The following is a 13994-nucleotide window of genomic DNA, read 5'->3' as shown; positions in this document are numbered from 1 at the left end:
ACTTAAAAAGCATTGGTCAAACACTTATCAAATTAATGCGAGGAAAGAGTTTTAGTCATCCTCCAGGCCTCCTTCATGCATAACAGGATTTTTCTGTCCACAGAACAGGTTTAATAATTATTCAAACGTGTACACAAAATGAGATGCAAATCCTCTTTGAATATACAAACATCCTAGAAAATTTGAGGGCTTTGGTTTATACCTGTGGAAAGATACTATTAAATGAAAAATGTAACTGTAAAATTTTAGTAAATGTGTCTTAAGAACAACAAATTAATTTTGGTAGATAAATCTATATGAAGCTGATCTAGTCACAAAAAGTTCACATTGTCGACAAACCTTTTTCAAGTAACTGATGAGGTGAAGAAGGCTCATACAATAAAATGTTTACAAACTTTATTAAAACAATAGATATCATAAAACATGACTACATATCTCTGAAATCACACCTTCAAGATGTTACCCGATTCCTTGCAGAACTGAAGTATTGTAGACAGATTATTTAGAAAACAAACTGATTATCAAAACTACAAAACTTCAGAGACATTATAAAAAACAAAAGAGTTATTAATATGTGAAACTTTTACCAAATTCATATTATTGCTGAAATATCATTCCTTGTGAATACATTAGTAGAACCTAACAGTAGCACTTTAATCTGAACACATGATGATTTCAATTCGAAACAAGTATTTTTTAGCACTTAACAGATTTCAGTATCATTCTTTTGAGACATACATTGTGTGAGAACATTCTGTTACCACTTCTCATCAGCCTAATAACAATGCCTAATAAGGATGTGTCGTCTGCCATGACTCAACTTCCTCATATGGACGTGTCAACTGCTGTGACATGTACATGTAACAGTGTCACTCATTTACAACTATCCTAATATCAAATAGATCACAGAAAAATAAGAAAATAAGCTCAGAAATCGTCAATATTACATGTATGATGTTGCTAAATAAGGAAAATATCTATAGAAGATATGTCAGTGAAAGGCATCATGGGTAGTGATTTAAATGTCCATCTCAAACTGAGGCTGGTCTTCATGTGCTTCTAAAAAATAAAATAATGTATTTCACACATTGTACATGTTTTAATAATAATATTGTTTTCTAACTACTTTAAAAAGTGATGCCATACACATTTTTTTTGTTTCCCTGCAGTAAAATCTACTTTGACAGCAATTCTTTGTGCCGTTTTATGATAGTGGGTATACAGTTATTGGAGTGCTGAATGGATATTTCTGCACATTGTTAATTTCATGATTGATGTCTGCTTCACCATGCTACATCACAGTACATGTAGATTCTTTGTTGTCAATGTTCCATTTTGATATTGTTTATTTGTGTTGTTTAGTAACAATCCTATTTTTTGAATTTTAGAGTTATAAAATATCTTATCTGTAGTGCAAAAGGCTATATTGAAGTGAGATCTTATTTGTATAGTTTGACAAATCCACGAATTTCATTAACTTCTGTGTAAAATAGTACTTAATAGTTATGTTTAACTTCTGTGCAGTGTTTTAAAAGTTAATTACATTGTTGTATATAGTTTAGTTGCTTTAATGTTGAAAATACATTTCTGTATAGTTTAGCTACAAATTTCTGCAGTTTAGTTACTGCACTGTTAGAATCATGCTAATGCAACACTACAATGTAACAGTTCTACTGGAGAATAGAATAGTTTCAGTGAAACACTATAAAGAAACATGAGTTAGTAACAGCTGTTTATTACTAAACACTTGTGAATGACTGTTCCCCTTAGTTATTCATTACCAACAAGAATGACTTCCACTGAATAACCTTGTGTGTGTGTATATTGTACCTACCAATGTATGTTTACACCCCTGAGGACTATCAGTATTATATATAGTATATATCAATACTGCAGGGGTCATTTTTGCAAAACATGTTACTTGGGGTGACCTGTAATTTATGTTCTGTCTTTTGTCTGTTGGTCTTTATGGGTATTTGTATCAAAGGCAATCATACCACATCTCCTTATTTCTATCATTATATTTAATTTCTTAAATTCTGTTCTTAAAACATGTAGATTCATTATATTTTTTGTGCACAAATCGAGCAAAAATATCAAATTACACAGACATGTTAAATTTTTACAAGTAATCTAACCTCTTTTTTCAAATAATAGCAGTTCTACATAACTATTGTTGAAGAACATAATTCAGATGAACTTTTCATTTTATCTTTTATTCAGAATGTACTTACTGTCTTTTTTCTGAGCTGGGATATTTTCTGTGCCATTTTCTTTAGGAACATCTACCTCCCCAGGACAAGTTACCCCTGGAATCTTTGCCATATTTGGTGGAGGACTTCTAGTTAGTGGGGAGTTCCTACACTGCATCAAGAAATTCCTCTCGTAAAAAATCTTTGTTCCTAAAAATTAAAATAGGATGATATAGTTCTCTAGATATAGAGCGGACACAATTTGTTACCGACGGACAGACTTTCAGACTGATCACTATAGGGCGTCCACCATTCGGTGGGGCCCTAATAAAAACTAGAAAAAAAAATAAAGAAAAATAAGTCAAGATTTCTTAATGTGGTCTTACAAAGGTTATCTGTAAATCTGTCCCTCCTACTCAAGAGCTAGTGAAGCACTGAAATCCTTGGCTAGCAAAGTCTAAGAGACGTTCACCGCAAGGACACATGTACATGTACATACAAATGTAATGTTTCCCACAAGATGGGTTAATGACATGAACGGTAAACATGTACATTTGTAAATAAACAACATATATAATTCCATACACTGAATTTGTTATTCAAAATAAGAAAATGAGAAATTGAAAACATGCCTGGTAAAATACATGTAGGATACAATTTTTATAACTTATGTTTATTTCTGCTTTATTTATTTTCCATTGTTCAAATCAATGAATGATATAACAGTAAAATGACTCATGAGAAAATAACAGATGTTAATAATATACCAAATTTCAAACTCAAGGGTGAACCTGAATAATATTAAATGCTGTCAGAAACTTTAATAAAACAATTTTTATACATTTTATATCATCAGTCCACTACTTCATTACAGACTATACATGTATATATATATATAGCTTGATTGTCATATCAGAACTAGAGAACACTCAACAAAAATAATCACCTTGCTCTGGTTTATATCCACATATTAATATATATATAAGTAAGCAGATCAGGTCAATGACTCTTGTTTTAATTAATCAAAGAGCACAAGTGCTGCAATTTGTTATTTAAGGAATGATGACATGTTTACAATTGCATAAGGTACATGTAGCATCATGCAATTACTCAATAGCATAAACAAATTATATTTCGTAGTAATACATGTATATTTACACCTGAAAACTAATGATAAAATTGATGTATCAATATGGGGTACCTAAAGTACAATGATCGACCTATATATGTATAAAATTACTAGGTCAATTTATTTTGGTTAAACAGAGTACAATAAACAAGTTTTATGGGTAATAATTATTGCATCATAACTTTTGTTATCCTACATTTGTATGCAATGACTTATTTATGTACAGTGATGTAAGCAGTGCAATACATTAAATTTAATTTTGTGATCAGACAAAGTACATGTATAGTAGATAGTCATGACAGTACGAGTGTTAAAAATAGGGAAAATCACAAAAGTACCGAACTCCAAGGAAAATTCCAAAGAAAATTTAAAACGAAAAGTCCTTTATCAAATGGCAAAATCAAAAGCTCAAACACATCAAATGAATGGAAAACAACTGTCATATTCCTTAATTGGTACAGATATTTCCTTATGTAGAAAATGGTGGATTAAACCTAGTTTTATAGCTAGCTAAACCTCTCACTTTTTTGACAGTTGCATAGAATTCCTTTAAATTGACAACAATGTGTGAGCAAAACAAACAGACTCAACAGGTAAAAATGTTTAATATTGGGGTACAGCAGTCAGCACTGTGTTATAATCATAATCACTATTAACTAATTCAATAATTTATGTACTCCATTTAATCTATTGTTTAATTTCTTAATAGACAAATTCTACATGACATGTGAAACCCCTAGTTCAGGTTAATCTTTAGGTTTTTTAAAAGGCCTCTCCACAGCAAAATTATTCTGAAAAAGCAATAATCTTAAATTTTACATATACAAATTGTTTAGATATAGAATATTATTATTGATCTTTTACATTATCTTTGTATACACATACTTATTGCCACTGTGTGTATGTACTCTAGGGATAATCATATTCAAACGTTAATTAAATAAACAAAAACAAACTTTACATCGACCTGTGTATGAAGCAAAGTTACTGTGACCTAAATCATGAATGACATAATATGGGTCACATGGCTGCAAAAACATTAGTAAGTCGCCATTTTGAAATAAACATGCTTGTTTACAAACAACAATAATCTGCATACTCTATCACAACTTATATTACTGTTCCAGAAATGCATTTGCAAATGAAATTATATCATGGAAATAAATAAAACTATAAAAGAAGACATATGCTTACCTCCTGGAGTTGTAGAAAATAGCGAACCGCCTGGTGTCGTACTGTAATCATTTGGAAGCTGTGATAAATCATTTAGTACTACGCGTCTGGGAATGCTCTGTCCTTTAACATGTTGTTGAGGAGACCCAGATTTTGACATATTAAGGTTAATTAACGAAAAGTGTTTAAAAGTACGTCCAAGCCTTCTCTCCTTCACTTCTGTCTGTCTGTAGAATGTTGTACTCTCGTTCACCTCCGACCAAAACACAAACAAGTCACATGGCAAATTGACCTCGTAATTTCCGACATATCTACGGAAGTAAACGAATTGGTCATCTTCCTTGTTTACGTTATTATAGTTCGTGAGGCGGTTAAATTTAAATTAGTTTAATGTAATGAAATAATAATAAAAAAAAAATGCATGAAAGCAGAGACATATATATATATATGTCAAACATGTTTAAATATTAATTGGTCCCAGGTTGGTTACACATTTAAAAAAAAAAAAGAACAGTTGTACACAAAGTATTTTAATGATTACAATGTTGATTTCATTTTGAATTTGCACCATTCTGACAAGGATTTGTACATTTCCAGAGATTATCATAGATGTCTGTTGATACAGCAGATAATAATAATCTCAGTCCATACTGAGAAATAATCAGATTTTTATTCAGTATTGCTGAGACTACTATATTAAACCAGGAACCTGAGACTACTATAACACAGTGTTATAGTAGTCTCAGCAGGAACATATATATTAGATATACTGTTCCCAGATTAAACACAGAAGTGTCAGAGTATATTTAAAGCTATGGCAGGCTTTTTTAGGTCACCTGGCTCAATTGACCCCTTTAAGGAGTTATTGCCCTTGAAAGACTATATCTTTATTACAGTTTTTATTCCAGAAACAATGATAGATAGACAGAAACTTCAAACCGCAAAATATTTAGCAAAGTAATATATAAGACAAACAAATAAGTCAACATGACCGAAAATATCAATTGATTCCTTATGGGAGTTATTCCCCTTAAAAGATGATTTTTATCAATTTCTTTAGGTTTTTTTATATGATACATAGAGAGAATCTTCTAAAGCCATGTTTAAACACGTATTAATATCAATTAACAAAATAATCATGTATGCAAGATCTATACAAACAATTCCATGTGAGCGATTCAGGCTCTTAGGAGCCTTTAGTTGTAGCCTGACAAAGTAATATTTCCAGATGAACTGAAAAATTAATTCCAGAGAAGGTGCGATTTTCATCCATTTCTGATGAACCTCCTCTCGGAAATAATCAGTGATTAGCAGATTAGTGGATATTTTCGTAAGCCCACATATGCCATTAGAATTTACCTTAGATGACAAGAGGTAAACTGATACGTAAATGCATAAGTATTTTATACCATATGCGTATTGAGCAATTTAACAATATCAACAATATTGATTGGGGTATGGAAAAGTGGTTTCTTTTGTCTCCTTCCGACAGGCAATAAAACCCTACCTGCCAAAGTGGGTGCCCGTTTGGCTGTGCGGGATATTTGAGGGGTCTATATATAGGTAGCTTGTTGCAAGGCAAAATGTCTCGGCCCCTATCCAGCATATCATTGTTTTCCAGTGGCAGTTCAAATTTCCCGCCGTTCATCCCGGTCGACCCATATTACAGGACCTACCTATTGTACTTGCATGAAATATTTGCCACTGGAAAAACAACAAACACAAATCAATCAATCAATCAATTAAAGTGACGATGAATAACCGTGTGAATTTTCACAAGTAATAATTCTTCTTTAAAATTCAGCACTCCATGCATCAGTAAACTGATGATAACGTGCCGGGCACTGATTTTACTATGCCGCGCGTGCGTTGGATCCAATTTCTATCAGAAACATATATTCACACATGTGTATATATGAAAGACTAAGATCGACGTCCGTCTCTAATCGAAGTCCATATTACTCAAATCTACGTCCAAATCTGACGTCACGATAAAATAAGATTCCAAATCGACAATGATAAAAACCCATACCGTAAAGTCGGCTATAAAAGACCCCGACATGAAAAATGTAAAACAATTCAAACTAGAAAACTAACGACCTTATTGATAACAAAACAATTCCGAAATCAAATATGACAGACATAAACCAACGGCAACCACTGACCTACAGGTTCCTGTATTGGGACAGGCACATAAAGAATATGACGGGGTTAATAGATATAAGAAGATGTGGTATGAGTGACAATGAGACAACTCCCCATCCAAGTCACAATTTGTAAAAGTAAACCATTATAGGTCAAAGTACGGCCTTCAACACGGAGCCTTAGCTCACACCGAACAGCAAGCTATAAAGGGCCCCAAAAATGACTAGTGTAAAACCATTCAAACAGGAAAACCAACGGTCTAATCTATATGAAAAACGAGAAACACTAATGAACCACATCAACAAACGACAACTTCTGAACATCAGGTTCCTGACTTAGGACAAGTGCAAACAAATGCAGCGGGTTTAAACGTTTTAATAGGCGCCAACCTTCACCCTACCTGAAACAATAGTGTAACATCACAACATAGAAAGACACACTATAAAATATCAATTGAAATGGCTTAACTCAATCAAAAGACATATCAACAAAAACAAGTGAACATACACGGAACGAATAAATTTGATCTATGACACAATGTAAATACAAAATTAATAAAACAAGGGGGTAGATGTAAAACAATATCAGAAAGACAACCATAACCTTGAACAAAATGACGTACATAGGTATAAAAAATAATTTTGTTGTAAGGCATACATGGAGTACGGAAATAATTTTGTTGGTCCTAGTACGAGAACAAAAGTGAATACTGAACACTTATCAAAGGTGGTACCGGTATATATTAAAAATAGTGAGACGAGATATAACACTAAGTAAGTACACATTGAATAACAAAAATACATTACAAATTGTATCAACAGGTCAAATTAACACGAAAGTACGATTTGAGAGTACTTGCAGTTACTGAAAGCTAGTTAAAAGACAGCCAGTACGATAGGTAAGTTAGGAGTTAACCTGTTAATAAATATGTATAATGTATAAAAAATGTTTGTGAGCGCTAACCCCCACCCACCCCCTAACCTGGAACAGTGGTGTGACAGCACAACACAATATAAAAGCCTATTTCTTTTGTATATGTTTCACTCCAGGTGTAAAATCAGAAATTTGTTGAAAAATATGTTACAGAGTCCGATTTATAATACTCTCAAAACAATTGGCTGTACTTCTTTATTTTTTCTATTGTTGAAGACTAGATGTTGCCTTCTAGATGTCGTTTGGTTTTCTTTGTCGTTGGGTTGTTTTCTAATTGACGTATACTCACATGTCATTTATTAATATGAATATGAATGACATAAGATACTGTAGATCGATTGGATTAACCTCTATTAAGATAAATATTAATATACATGTATATGTAATAAGATGTCGGTGGTAGTCTTGTTGCCTTTTATCAATGTTAGTCCTTTTACTTTGTTTGAGTTGATTCTTTGGGAAAAGATATAACTGACTTTGTTGTTCCTTCTCATACGTCTACTATTACAATTCGTAATGTATAAAGACAATTATAGTTTCTTTTAAAAAACATAAATTCAAAACGATACAGAAGATATAAATAAAGATCAATCTAATAACAATAATGCTGCGTCGGATAGAAATCGACCTTATGCAAAGGAATATCAATACATCTGTTATCTATTTTGGGTTGAACAAAGCTTTTTGGAAAGTCTGTAACTGTTTGAAAATTTAGTTGTTATAAGAACCCTACAAAAAGACAAAATTTCATCTTTTATGTCGTATTTGAAAGTTCTAAAATCAATCAAAGTCTTATTCATGTACATGTATAGTGCAGTAATTTATTATTTATGGATTGACTGTAATATTTTTTTCTGTCTATGAAGAAATAACATCAAAAATGTGGTGCACACTGAATAACCGGCGTAGCGAGTTATTTAAAAGTAGCAACACATTTTTGAGGTTATTTCAAATAGACAGAAAAAATATTACAGTCATTCCTTATAATTTAATTCTAAATTCCATTTTTAAGAAGTAAATCATGAAAAAAAAGTTGATGACGTCAAGGGCAATTGACAAAATTATGTCTATGAGGTGATAGACAAAAAAATTCAGCTAATCAGAAGACGTGTTACATTCAAAATTTTAAATTATTTATTGATATTGGACATCGATTAGCATGTAGAGAAGAAGGCTATAATCGATCGAATGTCGTTTTCGAACTATGTCTGTAAGAGTAATTGTGTGAATGTTGTCTTGTTCTTATGTCGGATTGGGTTAGTAAACCTATCGGGTTATATATATGGCTAAAATATGGTGTATGATTTTGTAAAAGAAGATGATGCGTGTTCTTATTCGCCTTTTCTCAAGAGTCGTCCAATTTAGTGCTTGCAGCATTTTAGTGACTGCGCTGGTGTTATATGGTATCTGTTGCGTGTGTACCTAGCTGCTCTGCGCTGGTCCATCTCAAGTTTGTGTGTTTGTGATTTGGTTATGTGGGTCCTAGACGCAGTTGCTGTATTCTAACGTTGTTCTTATAAGTGAAGTATATGCTTTTTTTACTGTATTTTAATTGACCTTTAGGTTTCTCTGTATGAAGTTTAGCTTTTGTGTGACTGTAGCTGTGATATTATTTACATGTTTGTTCCATTTTAGGTCTGTTTGTACTGTATAATTATAGAAATTATCAATATCGATATTATGAATTATAATATGCCGCAACCGTTTGGAAGATATTTTAATAAATGTTAATGAAGAAAGCAACTGCATGTTTTACTAACGAACGAACACATCGACAGATTAAATAGACAATATTCGTACATTGTAGGAAAATATATTGTATAATTTATTTGTACCTGGGACTATTACACTAACTATACTAGTCCTGGTTTGTACGAGCATTAGAAACAGAGAGATACGCGAGGCTCAATGTAGGAATATTGTTTTTATCCTGCAGTTTAACATTAAAAGTATATATATTTTTTGTTCCAAACAGTTGCACCTTTTAAAATGAAATCCACAAGACTTTCTTTATGGAAAGGAACCAAGGTTAAATCTGATTTCGCATGTTGTAATTCAATGCAATACAACCTCGCCGTAAATGTAACGAAAACCTCAAGCAGTTACTGTTAAAAAACGTAAATGTCAACGCGGACCGCAATAGGGACACCCAAATTGAACTGTGAGGTAACCAGTAATCTGAATGTGACCGTTCTCCCCGCAGCAGAAGTATGATACCAGGAGACTATAAAAACATATACTATGTTCCGGACCATATGCGTTTTTGTACCATACGCGTATGGTCATGACCATATTGGTATATATACATATATATATATGGTCCTACCATACGCATTAGCAAATGTACGATGAACGGTGAAAAGTTACTTTTATTGTAAATTGAACAACATGCACAAGTATGACTCTTTAAGGTTCAACAAATTAAGAGTTTTTTAAATGAAATTTAGACTAATTCTTATGTTAATTTATTGTCACGTATACTTGCTTAATGAAATAAAGTGAATTTTGCTCACAAGATAAATTTATAGTAAAAGCATTTTTACATGATCATAATTTTTTTTTACGAAACATAATATGTCGACTTTGAAATATATAACTTAAACGATATCTAAATGAGCCGTTAAGCAATAACCACCCTCAAACACGGGTTCATCACTTGAAGAACTAAATATATCACTAAATCGCACAAATGGGAATTCAAAAGCTACTATATTGTAGGGGAGATTTCAACCTTGGTCATATAAACTGGCAAATACATTCAGTAATTCCTGGACCGCCAGATAATAAATAAACAACATCAAATTCTTATTGACATAATAAATTACCACTCTCTGGATCAAACAGTAGACAATAGATATAAGAAGATGTGGTATGACTGCCAATGAGACAACTAACCAACAAGAGGTGAAAGAATACTAGATCTTATCTTAACAAATGCACCAAACATTAAAAATAAACTGGAGTTAATGCCACCTATTGGGAACGCAGATCTTGACATCGTATTCACCCAATGTACAATATCACTGAAGAGAAACAAAAAAAAAAAAAAAACAAGAAACAACAAGAAAAATCCATCAATTCAATAAAGCAAACTGGGAAAACATAAAAGAAGACATCCAGCTACTAGAAGAAAAGATCAAAAAAATATATGACAAAAGTAACACCAATGAGCTATGGTTGACATTCAACTGAAAAAGACCTTACAGGGGCGGATCCAGGATTTTGGAAAGGGGGGCGTACTATTAAAGTTCGCCGAACGTAGCGAGGCGAAAAATTTTTTGGACCTTTTTTTTGGCTAAAAAACATAAAATAAGTGTAAAATGCATTTTATAGTTAAAGTGTAGGGGTTGGACATTTTTGGTGCCGTATTCTCTCCATTAACTGTCTGTTATAAAATGATTGGACGGATCCAAAGCTATGTACTAATTAATATATTTGATGTGGGATTTGTCAGTAAAAAATGGACATGGAAAATTCTCGTTTGTTGTATGGTTAGTTAGCATAACCTCACAGATTTCTTGTTGTAAACAAGATATACGGCTATTCAATGAAATTTACAATACGACCGACACGAAGAAAGACAAACAAGCAATTTTTATCCAAATGTTTGGTTGAAATGTTTCAACCAACAAGGGAAGTGAGGGGTTCCAAATCAACCAAAGGTTACGAATGAGTTGGAAATGACAATGAAGTGGTGAATGGCGGTCGACACATGGAGACATATAGGCCACACCCAGCAGGCAGGTTGCAATCGGGCCTTGAAAAAGTATTCAGTATATAAGTTCGGCGAGACAGACATTCCGGTCAGATATGGGATTCACATGTAACCCCCCCAAAAAAAATTACGCCCGTTTTTTATTCATCATGTTCATTTAATGCTAAATAATTTTGTTGAAAATATTTTTTTCTAATAGCAAAAAAGTGGACAAGATTATTGTTTTCAATCCAGATACGGCCAGAATTTTTGTTTAAGGCAAAAATCAGGGTCAGAATTTTTTCTCTGAAATATCTCAGACTGCCCCCTCAAATCAAATGGTCCGTACCTTAGACTTTAAATCTATATCTAGAGCTTACTGACTGGGGATCACTATTCAGCAATGTTATTAATGGGCTGGGGCGTGTGGGGTTAAACATGTTTTCGTAGGTAAATAATATTGCTGTGGAACTTTTTTTTTCATGAGAGTGTAATAGAGTATTACTTTTTGTTGGATGGAATTGTGAAATAGAATCAATACGTTCTTGCTCAATACTTTGTCGCTTTGAAGGCGTCATGCTTGTCATCCTCAGCCTAAGCAATGTGTTACTGTAGTTTGAATTTCAAAATGACTGAGTGACGTTTTTTTCGACGTACTGGTTAACTCCACCGTAGCGAATCACATGACTTTGACATAATCAATAATATATTACAGTAAATACGAGCGAAAAATATCTTTCTAAGCAAAGAATTGTCGCATAAAAATTAAATACACGGGAAATGGCAAAGTTCGCGAAGTCTAGTCTGATTAATAATTTTACAAAAAAAAAAAAAAAAAAAGTGCAAGCAAAAGGGGGGGGGGGGCGTACGCCCTCTACGCCCCCCTCTGGATCCGCCACTGCCTTATAAAAACCATCAGTGCTAATAAACAACAAAAACAAATAACACACAAAATGAAATTGCCTTGGATCACAGACCAACTAAGAAAAAAAATCAACAAAACAAAACGTCTGCATAAAAAATCAAAGAAAATTCACAACTGCAATTTTGATAAAAACATATGAAAAAAACATTGCAGACAGACATGTGCTCGGCTTATTGGCATTACATCGAAAACATGATCCCAGACCTTCCAATTGAAGAAGTTGGTAGAATCACCAAAAAGCACACACCTAAAAACCTATTCCTATATATCAAAAGCATCAGAAATGATATTTCTGGTGTAGCTGCACTTTAAAAGATGGATTGCTCATAACGAACACCAAAGATAAGGCAAACATCCTCTACGAGCAATTCCAAAAAAGCATTCACCACTGAATCATATGCAAACCCAATACAAGTAAAAATTACATCATCATATGCACAAATGAATAAAATTAAAATATCAGAAAAGGGAGGCAACAAATTACTGCATAACATCATCAATAATAAAGCCACAGGCCCTGATGAACTATGTGGAAAGGTATTAAAGGAGATGAAAGATCATCTAAGTCCTATCATCACACTCATCTTCCAAAAGTCGATCAACACACATAAAATACCTACAGACTGTAAACATGCAAACGTCTGTCTTACATTAAAAAAAGGAGACAAACACAATGCCATAAATTACAGGCCCATTTCACTTACATGTATACTTTGCAAAATAATGGAGCATATCATAGCTAGTCAAATAATGGAACACCTTGAAAAAAACCCATTATATTATATGATCTACAACATGGCGTTCGATCTAAACGCTCATGTGAGTCGCAATTAATATCTTTCATGCAGGACTTTGCAAAAGACATCAAAAACAACATACAAACTGATGCCATTGTGGTGGACTTTACCAAAGCTTTTGACAAAGTCCCTCACAAAAGGTTGATGTTTAATTACAATACTGTGGCATAGACAATAATACCTTGGAATGGATTGATGATTTTTTACAACAACGTACACAGACAGTCATACTAGATGGAGAGAATCAGGGTAACATCAGGAGTGTCACAGGGTACTGTCCCTGGCCAAATTTTATTCCTTATTCAAATTAACGATTTCCCAGAATACTTACAACATAGCACTTTAAGGTTATTTGCCGATGACAGCAAACACAAAGATCATCCAAATTAATTACAACAGAACTTAGAATCAGCACAATGGTTAATGTCGTGTCATCCAGACAAATGCTCCATGCTCCGAATTACACACAAAAGAAACCAGTCAACAATGACTACATCCTTCATGGTCACATTCTTCAAACAGAAACAGCTACAAAGTATTTAGACATAACCATCCAATCAGATCTTAAATGGAATAAACATGCTGATAATATAACAGCAAATGCAAATCGACAGCTAAATTTTCTAAAACATAACCTAAAAGTATCTTCCAAACAAATAAAAGAATTATGTCATTAGTTGTGTCCCAAGCTTGAGTACAGGTCTTGTGTCTGGGACTCTCACAACAAAAATCAAATTAATCAAATTGAGATGTTCCAACGAAGAGCTGCCCGCTACACTTGCAACAGATACCACAATATACCAACTCTGTCTCAAATATGCTAAAAAGCCTACAGTGGCCTACACTACAAATGAGACGAAGACATACAAGACTAGTGGTTTTCTATAAAATTATACACCAACATTTAGCAATCTACCATAAAAATCTTCTTATCACATCAGACAGCAAAACAAGACTTAAACATACCAACCACTTTAAATAAATTTTCATTTTATGCCTCGTCCAC

At 33.1% G+C, this 13994-nt stretch overlaps 1 protein-coding gene across 1 annotated transcript; it reads right to left on the bottom strand.

Moving 5' to 3' along the window:
* Positions 1 to 383: 383 nt before the first annotated feature.
* LOC127709370 (eukaryotic translation initiation factor 4E-binding protein 1-like) lies at positions 384 to 4796 on the bottom strand. The gene is made up of 3 exons (XM_052214867.1): positions 4516 to 4796; positions 2235 to 2402; positions 384 to 1059 (listed from the first exon to the last, which is right to left on the bottom strand). Exons 1-3 carry the CDS (start codon positions 4652 to 4654, stop codon positions 1019 to 1021), a joined length of 348 nt encoding a protein of 115 aa, XP_052070827.1. The 5' UTR covers positions 4655 to 4796; the 3' UTR covers positions 384 to 1018.
* Positions 4797 to 13994: the final 9198 nt, after the last annotated feature.

This window comes from Mytilus californianus, unplaced genomic scaffold (genome assembly GCF_021869535.1).
Source record: "Mytilus californianus isolate M0D057914Y unplaced genomic scaffold, xbMytCali1.0.p SCAF_7, whole genome shotgun sequence".
NCBI lineage: Eukaryota > Metazoa > Mollusca > Bivalvia > Mytilida > Mytilidae > Mytilus > Mytilus californianus.
This window is presented reverse-complemented; position numbering and strand designations above follow the sequence as displayed.